Below are 13,922 nucleotides of genomic sequence, written 5' to 3' on the forward strand. Positions count from 1 at the left end.
CAGGAGTGCCACTTTTAGGCTATCTATCTATCTATCTATCTATCTATCTATCTATCTATCTATCTATCTATCTATCTATCTATCTATCTATCTATCTATCTATCTATCTATTACAAGGCAAAAGGATTTTCATCTATTGTGTTACCTCAGACAGGTGGTGAAATGTAAGATCCTGATGGCAGTATTAAAATAGCACAAGATAGGATAAATAAAAATGAGAAAATAAGTAAGTATATGGGAGTTGAATTATCATTCAAAAAAAAAAGTGATTTAGTAAGCTATTGTGTCACTGTAAGCCACCAGAACAGCCTCAGTGAATACTAGAACATTGGAACCTAATCTAAAGTGCCTAGAACTGTGTGAAGATGACTATTTTTCCAATAGATATTCTCTCAGGGCGGCACGGTGGTGTAGTGGTTAGCGCTGTCGCCTCACAGCAAGAAGGTCCTGGGTTTGAGCCCCGGGGCCGGCGAGGGCCTTTCTGTGTGGAGTTTGCATGTTCTCCCCATGTCCGCGTGGGTTTCCTCCGGGTGCTCCGGTTTCCCCCACAGCCCAAAGACATGCAGGTTAGGTTAACTGGTGACTCTAAAATTGACCGTAGGTGTGAATGTGAGTGTGAATGGTTGTTTGTGTCTATGTGTCAGCCCTGTGATGACCTGGTGACTTGTCCAGGGTGTACCCCGCCTTTCGCCCGTAGTCAGCTGGGATAGGCTCCAGCTTGCCTGCGACCCTGTAGAAGGATAAAGCGGCTAGAGATAATGAGATGAGATATTCTCTCAGTTGGTGTTTGGATGATGATGATGGTGGTGGTGGAGGAGAACATTACCTAACACCTCACTTCAAACTCCCCAGTAGTTGTTCACTTGGGTTGAGATCTGCTGACCATGAAGGCCTCACTATGTAGTTGTGGATGAACTGTTGTTGCTGATGGTCTGATCATGTGCTGCACTGACATTCTCAATCACTTGAGTTCTCTTTTGCTCCCCCCCTTCAGAATGTGCTTTGGATCACAATTTTCAACTCTATTTACTGATGTCTTTTCCTTAGATCTAAATCCAGATGTTACTTAAGTCAATGTTCCTATTGACACACTTTCCAGTGTTTGTGACTGAATTTCCTGTGGTCTGTGTACCATTTTTCAAGGTCTCTTAGATCTTTTCCTGTTGCCATCATGAAATGGAAGTCAACTGGGCCTGCTCAACATACAGTCAAGCCGGAAAGTCTGCATACCCCTTTCACCTTCTCCATGTTTTATTACGTTATAGACTTAGACTGAGTTCATTTTTTGTCACAAAATAGCCCATAATGACAAAGTGAAAGCAGGTTTTCAGAAAATATGCAATTTTATTTTACTGACAAAAATAGGTTATTTAGGGGTTACATATCTGTACACACCCTGAGCCTAATACTTGGTTGATGCATCTTTGGCAGCATTTATAGCTTCAAGGTGTCTTGGGAAAGAAGCTATGAGCTAGGCATACTTGTTTCTGGACATTTTTGCCCATTCCTCTTGGCATATCCTTGCAAGCTCTGTCAGGTTGGATGGGGAGCATCGGTACATAGCCATTTTCAGCTCCTTCCACAGATGTTCAATTGGATTCAGGTCTGGGCTCTGGCTGGGCCACTCAAGGACATTCACAGACTTCCTCCGAAGCCACTCCTTTGTTCTCTTGGCTGTGTGCATCGGGTCATTGTCATGTTGAAAGGTAAACCTTCACCCGAGTCTGAGGTCCAGAGCACTCTGGAGCAGATTTTCTTCAAGGATCTCTGTGTACTTAGCTGCATTCATCTTTCCCTCTATCAGCACTAGTCACCCCATTCCCACTGTTGAAAAACATCCCCACATCATGATGCTGCCACCGCCATGCTTCACTGTAGGGATGACATTAGCCAGGTGATGAGCGGTGCCTGGTTTCCTCCAGGCGTGATGCTAGGTGTTCAGGCCAAAAAGTTCAATTTTGGTTTCATCAGACCAGAGAATCTTGTTTCTCATGGTTTGAGAGTCCTCTAGGTGCCTTTTGGCAAACTCCAAGCAGGCTGTCATGTGCCTTTTACTAAGGAGTGGCTTCCGTCTGGTCACTCTACCATAAAGGCCTGATTTGTGGAGTGCTGCCAGGATGGTTGATCTTCTGAAAGGTTTTCCCATCTCCACAAGGATACGCTGGAGCCCTGTCGGAGTGACCCTTGGGTTTCTGCTCACCTCCCTGGCCAAGGCCCATCTTCCCCGATCACTCAGTTTGGCTGGGTGGCCAGGTCCAGGAAGATTCTTGGTGGTTCCAGACTTCTTCCAGTTACGAATGATGGTGGCCACTGTGCTCTTTGGGACCTTTTAAAGCGACAGCAATTTTTCTGTACCCTTCTCCAAATCTATGCCTTGACACAATCCTGTTTCTGAGGTCTGCAGATAATTCCTTTGACCCCATGGCTTGGTGTTTGCTCTGACATGCACTGTCAACTGTGGGACCTTATATAGGCAGGTGTTGGCGATCCCCAATCATGTCCAATCAATTGAATTTACCACAGGTGGACTCCAGTTAAGTTGTAGAAACATCTCAAGCAGTATCAGTGGAAGCAAAATGCACCTCAGCTCACTTTTTGGGTGTCCTGTCAAAGGGTGTGCACACTTGTGTACATATATATTTTACATTTTGATTTGTAATAAATTAGCACAAATGTTTAAAAACCTGCTTTCACTTTGTCATTATGGGCTATTTTGTGTAGAATTTTGTGACAAAAATTGAACTCAATCTATTGTAGAATAAGTCTGTAATGTAATACAACGTGGAGAAGGTGAAAGGGCTGTGCAGACTTTCCAGCTTGACTGTATTTATACATGACCGAGCAGGGTAGGATGTTAATTGTTTTACTGTGTCATGCAGTACACCTGTCTGGAAGCATCTGCACTTATGTTTCCTTTATTCATTCATTTTCAATAAGCACTTTATCTTGTTCAGGGTTGTTGTAGATCTGAAGCCTATCCCTGGAACAGGTGTGAATACATCTTAGCTGAGATGCCTGTCCATCACAGGGCACCATGTACACACACATTTACATACTCCTTCATACCTAGAGGCAATTTAGCATAGGCAGTCTACCTAGCCGCATGTTTTGGGACAAGGGAGGAAACCTGAGAACCCTGGGGAGGTCCGCATGGATACAGGCAGAGAGAGTAACCCGAGCTCAGGATTGAACCAGGGACCCTGGAGTTGTGAGGTGGCCTTGTTACTCCACTCATGTACTTGGGTTTTTGCTTTAATAGGTCACCTGTCAGTGTATATAAACAAATGAGTAATGTAAACACATTGTTTTGTTGTTTACAGCTTTCAGTAATGTGTGTTGTGTCCCAGGAATGATGAATTAAATTGTGTGTGTGTGTGTACGCATGTTTAAAGTCCTCTTGTTTTTTTCGGTAGATCATGTACAGGAGGCCATTGGGGAGCTGGAACAGGTGAAGGATAAGAGAGATGTATCATTGTGTGCACTGATGGCTCTGGTCTATGCCCAGAGAAAAAGACCTAACCCAGGTAGACACTGGTGACCTAACTCGCACATTTTTTAAAAAAAATTCTGTTACAGTTTGTATCACTTGAATTCAGGTACCTAAGCCTTTATTTTATTTATTTTTTTTTAGAGAGTAAAGTTTTCCACTGCGCTGTAAAAGAATTTGTAATTGTTACTTTCACTTCAGACAGAGACACCATCCAAGAGCTTGATGTGAAGGTGAAGGAGACTCGTAAGACTGCCAGCCCGAAAGCTCTTTATCATGCTGGGATGTTTCTCTGGCTCCTGGGCCGGAATGACAAGGCCAGAGAGTATGTGGACAGGATGATCAAAATCTCCAACGGCTCCACAGACGTAAGCGCTATATTAAGATTTGTATTAAAGATCTGCAGTAATTATCAATGTAAACAATTCTAACAAATAACTAATAAATCATGCAACATGAATGAAATTATCTTAGTCACAATTCACTCCTAATATAATAATGTAATCACCATACAGACATATTTTTGTTAGGTTTTGTTTCTGATTAAATTCGGGAACATTTCAATGATGTGTGCTTTGTTCACAGAGCATCTTATGGTCATATGATGGACAGGGTAGAGAGGGGAATGACGCAGATGCCATTATAGCAACAATTGAAATACAGTAATTTGGTAATTGTATAACCATAAAAAAACTATATGGTTTATCAGTGGGCCACATTTCGGCATTGAAGGAAAATGTATAAATTTTGCATTAATTAAAGACTTTACTGTATTATTGCATATTTTATTTCTGACAAACATGGGCTATTAAATGACTATCCAGTTGTAGTTAAATTAAAACTAGGCTCTTTACACCAAATCTGATATATTAAAAACATTTTTACATGAAATCAGTGTTGACAACTCTAATAACGCACAAATTCAACAGTACATTTCCCAAATTATTGGGCCCCATGGACAAAATTGAATGTCATTATAAATAAATTTATATCAATATATCCCAGACTGTCTTATGAATGATATATCCCAGACTGTCAATATATCCTAGACTGTCTTATGTGTGTGTTTTAGGGATTGATAATGAAAGGCTGGATAGACCTGACTTCTGGTAAAGACGGCTACACCAAGAAATCTGGGAAATACTTTGACGAAGCTCTGAAAGAGAAAATCACTACTTTTGCTCTGATGGGGAAGGTAATTATGAAAAACAAAAAAGTGATCTGTAGTGGTTTCTTCTGTACTTTATTCATATAATTGCTGAAACACAGCTTTAGTATGTGGTGCTCGGGACATCTTACCATTTATTACTGGTTGAAGTTGGGAATTTCCTTATGTAGCTTTAAAAGGTATTTAAAAAAATTAATATGGAAATTCAAAAACTAAAAGAACAATAATTAGGATACAATTATTGGCATTTGGCAGCTTCACACAATTGACATTATCTCATTTCCAGAGACTTGGATTTCCTATTATACCTCATTTCCTTTCAGGTGCAGTATAATGAGGTCCGTCAGAATTACTCTGGTGCCTTAGAGACGGTTAACCAGGTCATTGTCAATTACCCATCATTCATGCCTGCTCTGGTGAAGAAGATGAAGCTCCTATTGAACCTGCAGGACTGGGAACAGACTGTGGATGCTGCTCAGAGGTATCGCCTCTTTTACTGCTTTGTTTAATTCTGGCTTCAGATCAACAGGTTGTTTCGAATGGATTTTATATACATATGCTACTTTTAATACACTGAGCCTGTTGTATGTTCCTGATGTCTAAACAGACAAACACAAAAACACTGAAAAGTCATTAGGCCAAGGAGTCATGGCCGTGGGAGTCAGTCTGTGTTTGAGTGTAAATGAAAATCAAATGTGATGCCACAGATTCAGGCTGAAAGACTGGGCCATTGTTCTGTTCTCCTCTCCCTGTTGGATGAGGGCCAGTGGGAGGTAGAATCAAAGGAGCTTTTGAGGCCAAGCCCAAAAGCCACACATTTCTAAGAGTGCACTGCTGCGGGGGGGTGTGAGGGGAGAAAGACCATTCACTCTGTGGTTAGGATTTGGTAGTGCCAGTGTACCAGCTCTTCCTGAAAGTAAAGGAACATGCACTTATTCTTTCCACATAAAACTGTTTTGCCATGAGGATGATCTCGGGAATGAAATATTCTTAGCCATTTCAACTGTTGCATTGTGTGCCATGCTGCACATCTTAAATTTTAAGATTTGGGTATAACATAAAGTAGACAATTAAAATAAAAGAAGCCCCAAACAATAACATCGACTGTATCCAGTATAAATTTCGCATACCCTTAAGAAAATATATGAAACAGCAACGTAACAGTTAGAACAAATTGTACAGTTAGGTCCCATTGAACAATTGAAATTAAAAGTGAACAATTTGGGTATCACATGTGTTCTTTGGTTAATAATGGCAAAACAAAATTGACCAAATATTGTATGTTAAAATATTATCTGGGATACCTCAACATTCTGTCATACACTATAGTAAACCTGTTTTAAAAAACTAGTTCTCTGTTGCTTTTACACTCAGTACGTTTACATGCGCATCCAAATCGAGCTGCTGTCGGTAATCGAGCAAAGGGTCCCAGCAGGGGTGCCAGAGAAATCCAATCCTACATGCATACTGTGAAATCGAGCTATTGTGTGAGGTGCATTGTGCACCCGAGCCACAGGTGGCGTTACACGCCCCATCGTGTTGGTACACTTCCGGTTGTCGTCATGAAGAAGAGCTATTCGAGAGTATAAACAAAGGGACTACAGGTGGAAATTAGCATGTACTGCTATAACCTGGTACAGACATCTGTCCTTACCACAAGGATAATGTTTAATTTGTACACTGTCCCTTTTAAAAATAAAATAAACTCTAAACTCTAAGAAGAGTGTTTGTAGTTTGTATGTACGAACAGAAGTGTTCCTAATAAAGTGGGCGGCTAAGGTGTAGTGTCATGCCGACCGAGGCTGTTGTGTTTCCCGCTTGTGGTCTCGTCACTCGTCACTTCCGGAAGGGGCAGTGCTGAAGTAAGTAGCTGGACTGCGTGGCTCGATAGGGTTTACATGCACTAAGGCTACGTTCACACTGTAGGCTGAAGTGACTCAAATCCGATCTTTTCGCCCATATGTGACCTGTATCCGATCTTTCATTGATGATATGAACGACACAGATCCGATTTTTTTCAAATCCGACCCAGGCCGTTTGGATATGTGGTCCTAATTCCGATTCCTATCCGCTCTTTTCATATGCGACTTCAGTCTGAACCGCCAGGTCGCATTCATCCGACTTACACGTCATCAGCAAGCCACAAACGTCACTATTCTGCGCTGAAGTAGGCGGCGGGTCTCTCAAAAAAAGTTACAACAACATGGCGCATAATCACGGGCGCAGATAGAGGGTGGGACGGGTGGGATTCGTCCCACCCAGATTTAAATTCACTTCGTTCGGTCCCCCCCACTTTGCATAAGGCAAACCTCACGGAAAAATCAAAAGACTAATTACCATTTGGTTTATTGAGGTGCACAGCAGTGTATACATAGTTGCAACAACTCACATAAAACAAAACAAAGACTGATATTCGGTTGGTTGAGCTGCACAGACTGCACAGGTTGCGAGCTCGAGCTTGGTTGCTATGGTAACCCACAACAAGTTTGACAGGCATATCGGGGTTGGGGTTGGTTTGCTGGCAGCTTTGTCCCCCCCAGTTTTTTGTCCCCCCCAGTTCAAAAAACGTATAAACGTATCTGCGCCCCTGCGCATGATATCAATGCGAGGGACGCTTCGGGCTGTGAAGGTTCTGAATCTTCTCAATGGAAGGACACAGAGGTTAGGGAGCTGATTTCCATTTGGGGGGATAAAGCTATCCAAGCTAGATTGGATGGGTCATACCGCAACCGGGCGGTTTTACTTCCGTAAACACTGGCCATGCTCACTGCATGTGACGTCGTCGTATCCTGCAATGCGCATGCGGAACACTTTTAGGTCGCTTTTCGTTCATACTGAGGATCACATACAAGTCGCATATATTTGTTAATGTGAACGACCTCACAAAAAAATCGGAATTGAGCATTAAGCCTTGCAGTGTGAACGTAGCGTAAGTAGCTCGGCAGAAATCGCATAATCTAGGTCGTGTAGCTCGATTGCGAGAAATCCAGTTCGGTTCAATTTCAGCCTAGCTAAGGTGTTTACATGCCATTTAGAACTTCGATTTCAGATGAGCAACGGCAGAAATTCGATTTTCTCTATGTGCATGTAAACGCGCTGAATGTTTTTAATTGTAGTCTTAGAACATCTTGGTTAAAACTGAAATGTGGGTGTACAAAATGTAAGATTGCTTTGTATGTAAGTTTATGTAAGAGTTTGTGAGCTTGTTTTTAAAAATGTATGCACTTGCATGGACAGTATATTAGCCCCCGGTCACACCGCCCGAACTTTGCTGGAGCGTTCCTGGAGCGGTGAAAAAAATTCATCACCGCTCGTAACCGTTCACCACCGTTTAACAAAAGTTGGCCCCCGTTAAAGCAACGCCGTATACGCTCGGCCACCGCTGATGTTTCTCGAGGGGCCCTCCTACTGCTCCGAAAGTTTTGAGCTGCACAAAATATTGCGAGCAGGAGGGGGCAATTTTCCGCCCCGGCAAAGTTCACCCCCGCTCCACCAACGCCCAGTCAAAGTTTGGCACCGCTAGACGCAAGTTCGTGGACGCTTGGGTCCGCTAGGCCAACGCAGAAATCTTGAACGCTGGACCACCGCTGCTTCGCCAGCGTTGCCCGGGCGGCGATTAAACGTTGCACAAACTTCGGTGGAGCGGTTGTAAGCGTTTTACGAGCGGACACGGGATTGCTGGAACGGTGTCGGGTGTTGAAGCAGCTATCCATGGCGGCGATGAACTTTGGTTTGGCGTTGGTATAGAGGTGTCGGAGCGGGACCTTATACCCCCGCCAAGCCAAAGCCCGCATGCGCAGAACGCCGCTATACCAACGCTCGTGTCACCGCTAAACCAACGCTCGCTACCGCTCGCTACCGCTAAGGCAACGCCGGCTTCAGCGGTGCACCGCTAAGCCAACGCCCGTGTTTTCGATTTTTTTTTTCCCATTTTGTGCGCGGTGACGAGCGTTGTCGAAATTCGGCCCCCCCTCCCTACCGTTCAAGGAACGCTCCAGCAAAGTTCGGGCGGTGTGACCGGAGCATTAAGAAGAAGAAGAAGCCTTTATTTGTCACATGCACACTCAAGCACAGTGAAATTCATCCTCTGCATTTAACCCATCTGAAGCAGTGAACACACACACATGCCCAGAGCAGTGGGCAGCCATACTACAGCACCCGGGGAGCAGTTAGGGATTAGGTACCTTGCTCAAGGGCACTTCAGCCCAAGGCTGCCTCATGTTAACCTAACTGCATGTCTTTGAACTGTGGGGGAAACTGGAGCACCTGGAGGAAACCCATGCAGACACGAGGAGAACATGCAAACTCCACACAGAAAGGCCCCTGCTGGCCGCTGGGCTCGAACCCAGAACCTTCTTGCTATGAGGCGACCGTGCTGCAATTGCCGCAATTACAGATAACTGTATTGCTGAGTAATTTGCTATAATGGTTATAGTTCCAGAGTTTTAGTTTTGGTTTTTTTTTGCTTTTAATGGGGACAGGGACTTCCTATACATAAAGAGTACTCCATGCTAGCTATTTAATGTATTATGTCCATTTTTGCTCAACTTTTCTCTTTAGACTTCTTCAGAAAGACAGAAACAACCTGGAGGGACTACGAATGCTAGCACTGCACTCCCTCTGCCGAGAAGGTGACATAGGGGAGGTCTGATACCTACTATTCTACTATTATTATAATAATATAAGTCAGTTTGGTTAAATTAGGAAAAATAATATAATATTAAAATCTGTGTTTACAGTCAGCGAAACAGTTGTTGAACCTTGTCAGCAACTTGGACTCTCAAGAGCCTAACAACCCAGAACTTCTTTTCAGAATGTCTTTGGCTTTCACTCGAGGGGTAAGGTCTCTTAATAATTCTTTGATCATAGTCATGGTTTAGCATCTCACCTTTTTTACAAAAATGAACAAAAAATATGCAAAATTCCATATTTTTTAATAGGAAAACTACATTTTTCTGAGATATCATGGATATTGTCAGTACAAAGTGCTGACACGAGACTGTTAAAAAAAAAAAAGATAAACATATTGCAGGTGGATCCACCATACAATTCCCTGTGTCAGTTGGTACTGTATAAACGATAACAAATTAGAATACATTAATATAAACCTTGCAGCTGGAACTGCTGTCAGAGCTGCTGTTATAGTCAAGTCAAGTTTGTATAACGCTTTTAACAATAGACATTGTCCCAAAGCAGTTTTACAGAATCTGAATGACCCAAGACATGAGCCAATTTGATCCCTAATCTATCCCCAATGAGCAAGCCTGTGGTGACGGTGCCAAGGAAAAACTCCCTCAGATGACATGAGGAAGAAACCTCGAGAGGAACCAGACTCAAAAGGGAACCCATCCTCGTTTGGGCAACAACAGACAACATGACTATAACATTAACAGTTTTAACATGAAGTCAGTTTCATTGATGTTATAAACTCTTCATTAATTGAAACTTGAGTGCAAAACTGTTCATGACAACTGCAGTCCTAAAGCTAGCAAGTCAACTGTAGTCCTCAGCCATAAAAGCATTACTGTAAGTGTCCAGAGCATCTTCCAAGTGTGACTTTCAACTGTCCACATGGGGCCGTCCTCCACAGGAGCAATGCGATGAGACTCTAACCAGACACAGGGCACCAGGATGGATCAGGCAGGTCCGAGGAGTGGAAGAGGTCAGCATCTTGATCTCAGAATTGACATGTAACTCAGAGGGACAGATTGGGGGGAGAGAGAGAGAAAATGCAGGTTGTTAGGTATGCTCAATGTCACCTGAATAAGTAGGAACAGTATACATTTTGCGCTGAGTACAAGCAGGGACTCTGGCAAAACTAACTATGACAGCATAACTAAAAGGGGAGAGCCAGAAGGTAACATAGGCATGAGGGAGCTCCGGGACATAAAGCAGCAGCCACTACACCATCAACAAACTTGAGTGAGCAAGTGAGTGGGGACTGACAGCATCCATACATCCCAGTTTACCAAAACACTCTGTCTGAGGACCCTCCAGATCTACTCCTTTACCTCATAAACACCACTAACAAAAGGCTTTGACTAAACAGATGTGTTTTCAGCCTAGACTTAAACACTGAGACTGTGTCTGATTCCCAAACACTACTTGGAAGGCTGTTCCATAACTGTGGGGCTTTGTAAGAAAAGGCTCTGCCCCCTGATGTAGCCTTCACTATACGAGGTACCAGCAGATAGCCTGCACCTTTTGATCTAAGTAGGTGAGGCGGGTCATAAAGGACCAGAAGTTCACTCAGGTACTGTGGTGCGAGACCATTCAGTGCTTTTAAAGGTCAATAGTAGTATTTTATAATCAATACGAAATTTGATTGGGAGCCAATGCAGTGTGAATAAGACAGGGGTGATGTGGTCATATTTTCTAGTTCTAGTAAGGACTCTTGCTGCTGCATTTTGAACTAACTGGAGCTTGTTTATGCACTTATTGGAACATCCAGACAGTAAGGCATTACAATAATCCAACCTGGAGGTAACGAAAGCATGAACTAGTTTTTCTGCGTCGTGTAGTGACATTAAATTTCTTATCTTAGCAATATTTCTGAGACGAAAGAAAGCTATCTGGGTGATGTTATCAATGTGAGTTTTGAATGAAAGACTGGGGTCAATAATCACACGAGGTCTTTTACTGCTGCATGTGAAGAAACAGAAAGGCCATCCAGAGTTACTATGTAATCAGAAAACTTACTTCTAGCTGCATGTGGTCCTAGTACAAGTTCAGTCTTGTCAGAGTTAAGCAGAAGGAAGTTAATAAGCATCCAGTGTCTAATGTCCTTTACACATTCCTCAATTCTATTAAGCTGGTGTCTCTCATCTGGTTATGCAGAAACATACAACTGTGTGTCATCAGCATAACCGTGGAAACTAATACAATGTTTACGAATAATATCACCCAGAGGTAAAATATACAGTATATATATATATATATATATATATATATATATATATATATATATATATATATATATATATATATATATATATATATTAAAGAAAAAAGCAGTGGACCCAAGACAGAACCTTGTGGAACACCAAACTTTACCTCCGTATGTCTAGAAAAATCACCATTTACATCAACATACTGATAGCGATCAGTTAAATAAGAGCTGAGCTAGGAGAGGGCCGTTCCCTTAACTCCCACAACATTTTCTAGTCTATCCAGAAAAATGGAATGATCAATGGTATCAAATGCTGCACGAAGGTCAAGCAACACAAGCAGCGAGACACAGCCCTGATCAGACGCCAACAGTAGGTCATTTACTACTTTAACCAGAGCTGTCTCTGTGCTATGATGAGGTCTCAGTCCTGACTGATACATTTCATGGATGTTATTCCTATGTGAATATGAGCATAGCTGCTGTACCACAGCTTTTTCAAGGATCTTGGAGGTTTGATACTGGCCGATAATTGGACAGCTGACAGGGATCAAGGTCGGGTTTTTTAATCAGGGGTTTGATAACTGCTAGTTTAAAGGATTTGGGTACACAGCCAATCCTAAGAGAAGAATTTATTATTTTTAGAAGTGGTTCAATTACTTCAGGTATTATGTGTTTGAATAGACGTGTCGGTAAGGGATCTAGTACACAAGTTGAGGCTTTTGATGCGGAGATTAATGAAAGTACTTCAGTTTCTCTAAGGAGAGTAAACCATTCTAATTGATATGATAGTTATGTTGTTAACTACAGGGTCACTTACATTGTCTGACCTTAAATTAGTAGTTTGAATTTTTTGTTGGATGTTTTCAATTTTGTCATTAAAAAAATTCATGAAGTCGTTGCTACTACATACTGTAGGTGTGCATGTGTTTATAGTGGACTTATTCTTGGTTAATTTTGCTACAGTATTAAATAGGAATCTAGGATTATTTTTGTTATCTTCTATTAGGGAGGAGAGATATGTTGATCTAGCAGCACTAAGAGCTTTTCTATACTTCAGGAAGCTCTCTTTCCACGCTAATTTGAACGCTACCAATTTTGTTTGACACCATTTACGTTCCAATTTTCAAGTGATCTGTTTTAAAGTGTGAGTGTCATCATTATACCAGGGTGCTAATTTTTTCTCTCTAATCATTTTCCTTTTAAGAGGAGCTACATTATCTAAAGTATAGCGGAACATTGACTCTAAGCATTCAGTTGCCTGATCAAGTTCTGCAGGGGCTGTCAGTGACCCAATCAAAGTTGATAACTCTGGGAGATCATTTATAAAGCTCTGTGCAGTAGTTGATGCGAATGTATGTTTAATACAGTAGCGTGGTGAGGTGCATATATTATTACTCAGGCATATTTTGAATGAGATGAGATAATGATCTGAGAGAACTTCAGACTGTGGAAGTATGATTATATATTTTCTACGTTTAACCCGAATGTTAGTATTAGATCGAGGGTGTGACCATCATTATGGATCGGTCCTATGACATTTTGATTTACCTCTACTGAATCTAAAATGGACATACGCTGTTTTCAAAGGGTCTTCTGGGTTAACGAAGTGAATATTAAAATCTCCGACAACTAAAGCTTTGTCGAAGGAAATAACCAGGTCTGAGATAAAATCTGCAAATTCAGAAAGAAACTCAGAATATGGCCCCGGGGGTCTGTAAATAATAAGTAACAGAATTAACTGGGTAGACCTATTTTTCGAGGCTACATATATTATATTAGTATGAAGAACTTCAAATGTATTAAATTTATAACCAGGTTTTTGTGTTACACCTAGATAATCATTATAAATAACCGCAACGCCTCCTCCACTGCCAGTTAGACGAGGCTGGTGTCATACATGTCAACCTTTGGTCAATCAAACCTGTATAACCAACCTCCAAAATCCGTATTTCCCTTATAAAATCCTTATAAGATGCAAATTAAAATAATTTACCTAAAATTTGAATGATAATTAACAATGATATATCCAAGTTACTTTTTATTCAATATTAATAACAATAAACCTTCAGAATGAATACAAAGCTCCAATGTTTGACAAAAACACAAAGTGTCACTCTAATGTTCTGAATTGTACTCCATGACAGCTTTTTTAGCAGTCTGCACCAATACCTCACTTGGCTGCATGTCACAGGAAGTGTCTGTGTTGATCTTGCCGGAGTGCCCATTCAGAATCTTTTTAGTCGCTAGTGAAAGTCGCTCATGTGGAAATACGCGTTTCAAACAAAATGTTACTTCCCGGTTGGCGGGATTCTCGCAATGCGGTGTGCGCATGATCAAAAGTGGAACGAAGTCTCACTACCACAAGATAACGCGTGATT

At 41.8% G+C, this 13,922-nt stretch overlaps 1 protein-coding gene across 1 annotated transcript in view; it reads left to right on the forward strand.

Moving 5' to 3' along the window:
* ttc21b (tetratricopeptide repeat domain 21B) overlaps positions 1 to 13,922 on the forward strand; it is a 43,065-nt gene that overhangs the window by 3,840 nt on the left and 25,303 nt on the right. Inside the window, exons 3-8 of the mRNA XM_060930081.1 lie at positions 3,414 to 3,524; positions 3,689 to 3,855; positions 4,560 to 4,682; positions 4,979 to 5,136; positions 9,216 to 9,300; positions 9,395 to 9,493. Coding sequence (XP_060786064.1) covers positions 3,414 to 3,524; positions 3,689 to 3,855; positions 4,560 to 4,682; positions 4,979 to 5,136; positions 9,216 to 9,300; positions 9,395 to 9,493 — 743 coding nt within the window. The remainder of the gene's footprint in view (positions 1 to 3,413; positions 3,525 to 3,688; positions 3,856 to 4,559; positions 4,683 to 4,978; positions 5,137 to 9,215; positions 9,301 to 9,394; positions 9,494 to 13,922) is intronic.

This window comes from Neoarius graeffei, chromosome 9, assembly GCF_027579695.1.
Source record: "Neoarius graeffei isolate fNeoGra1 chromosome 9, fNeoGra1.pri, whole genome shotgun sequence".
Classification (NCBI taxonomy): Eukaryota; Metazoa; Chordata; class Actinopteri; order Siluriformes; family Ariidae; genus Neoarius; species Neoarius graeffei.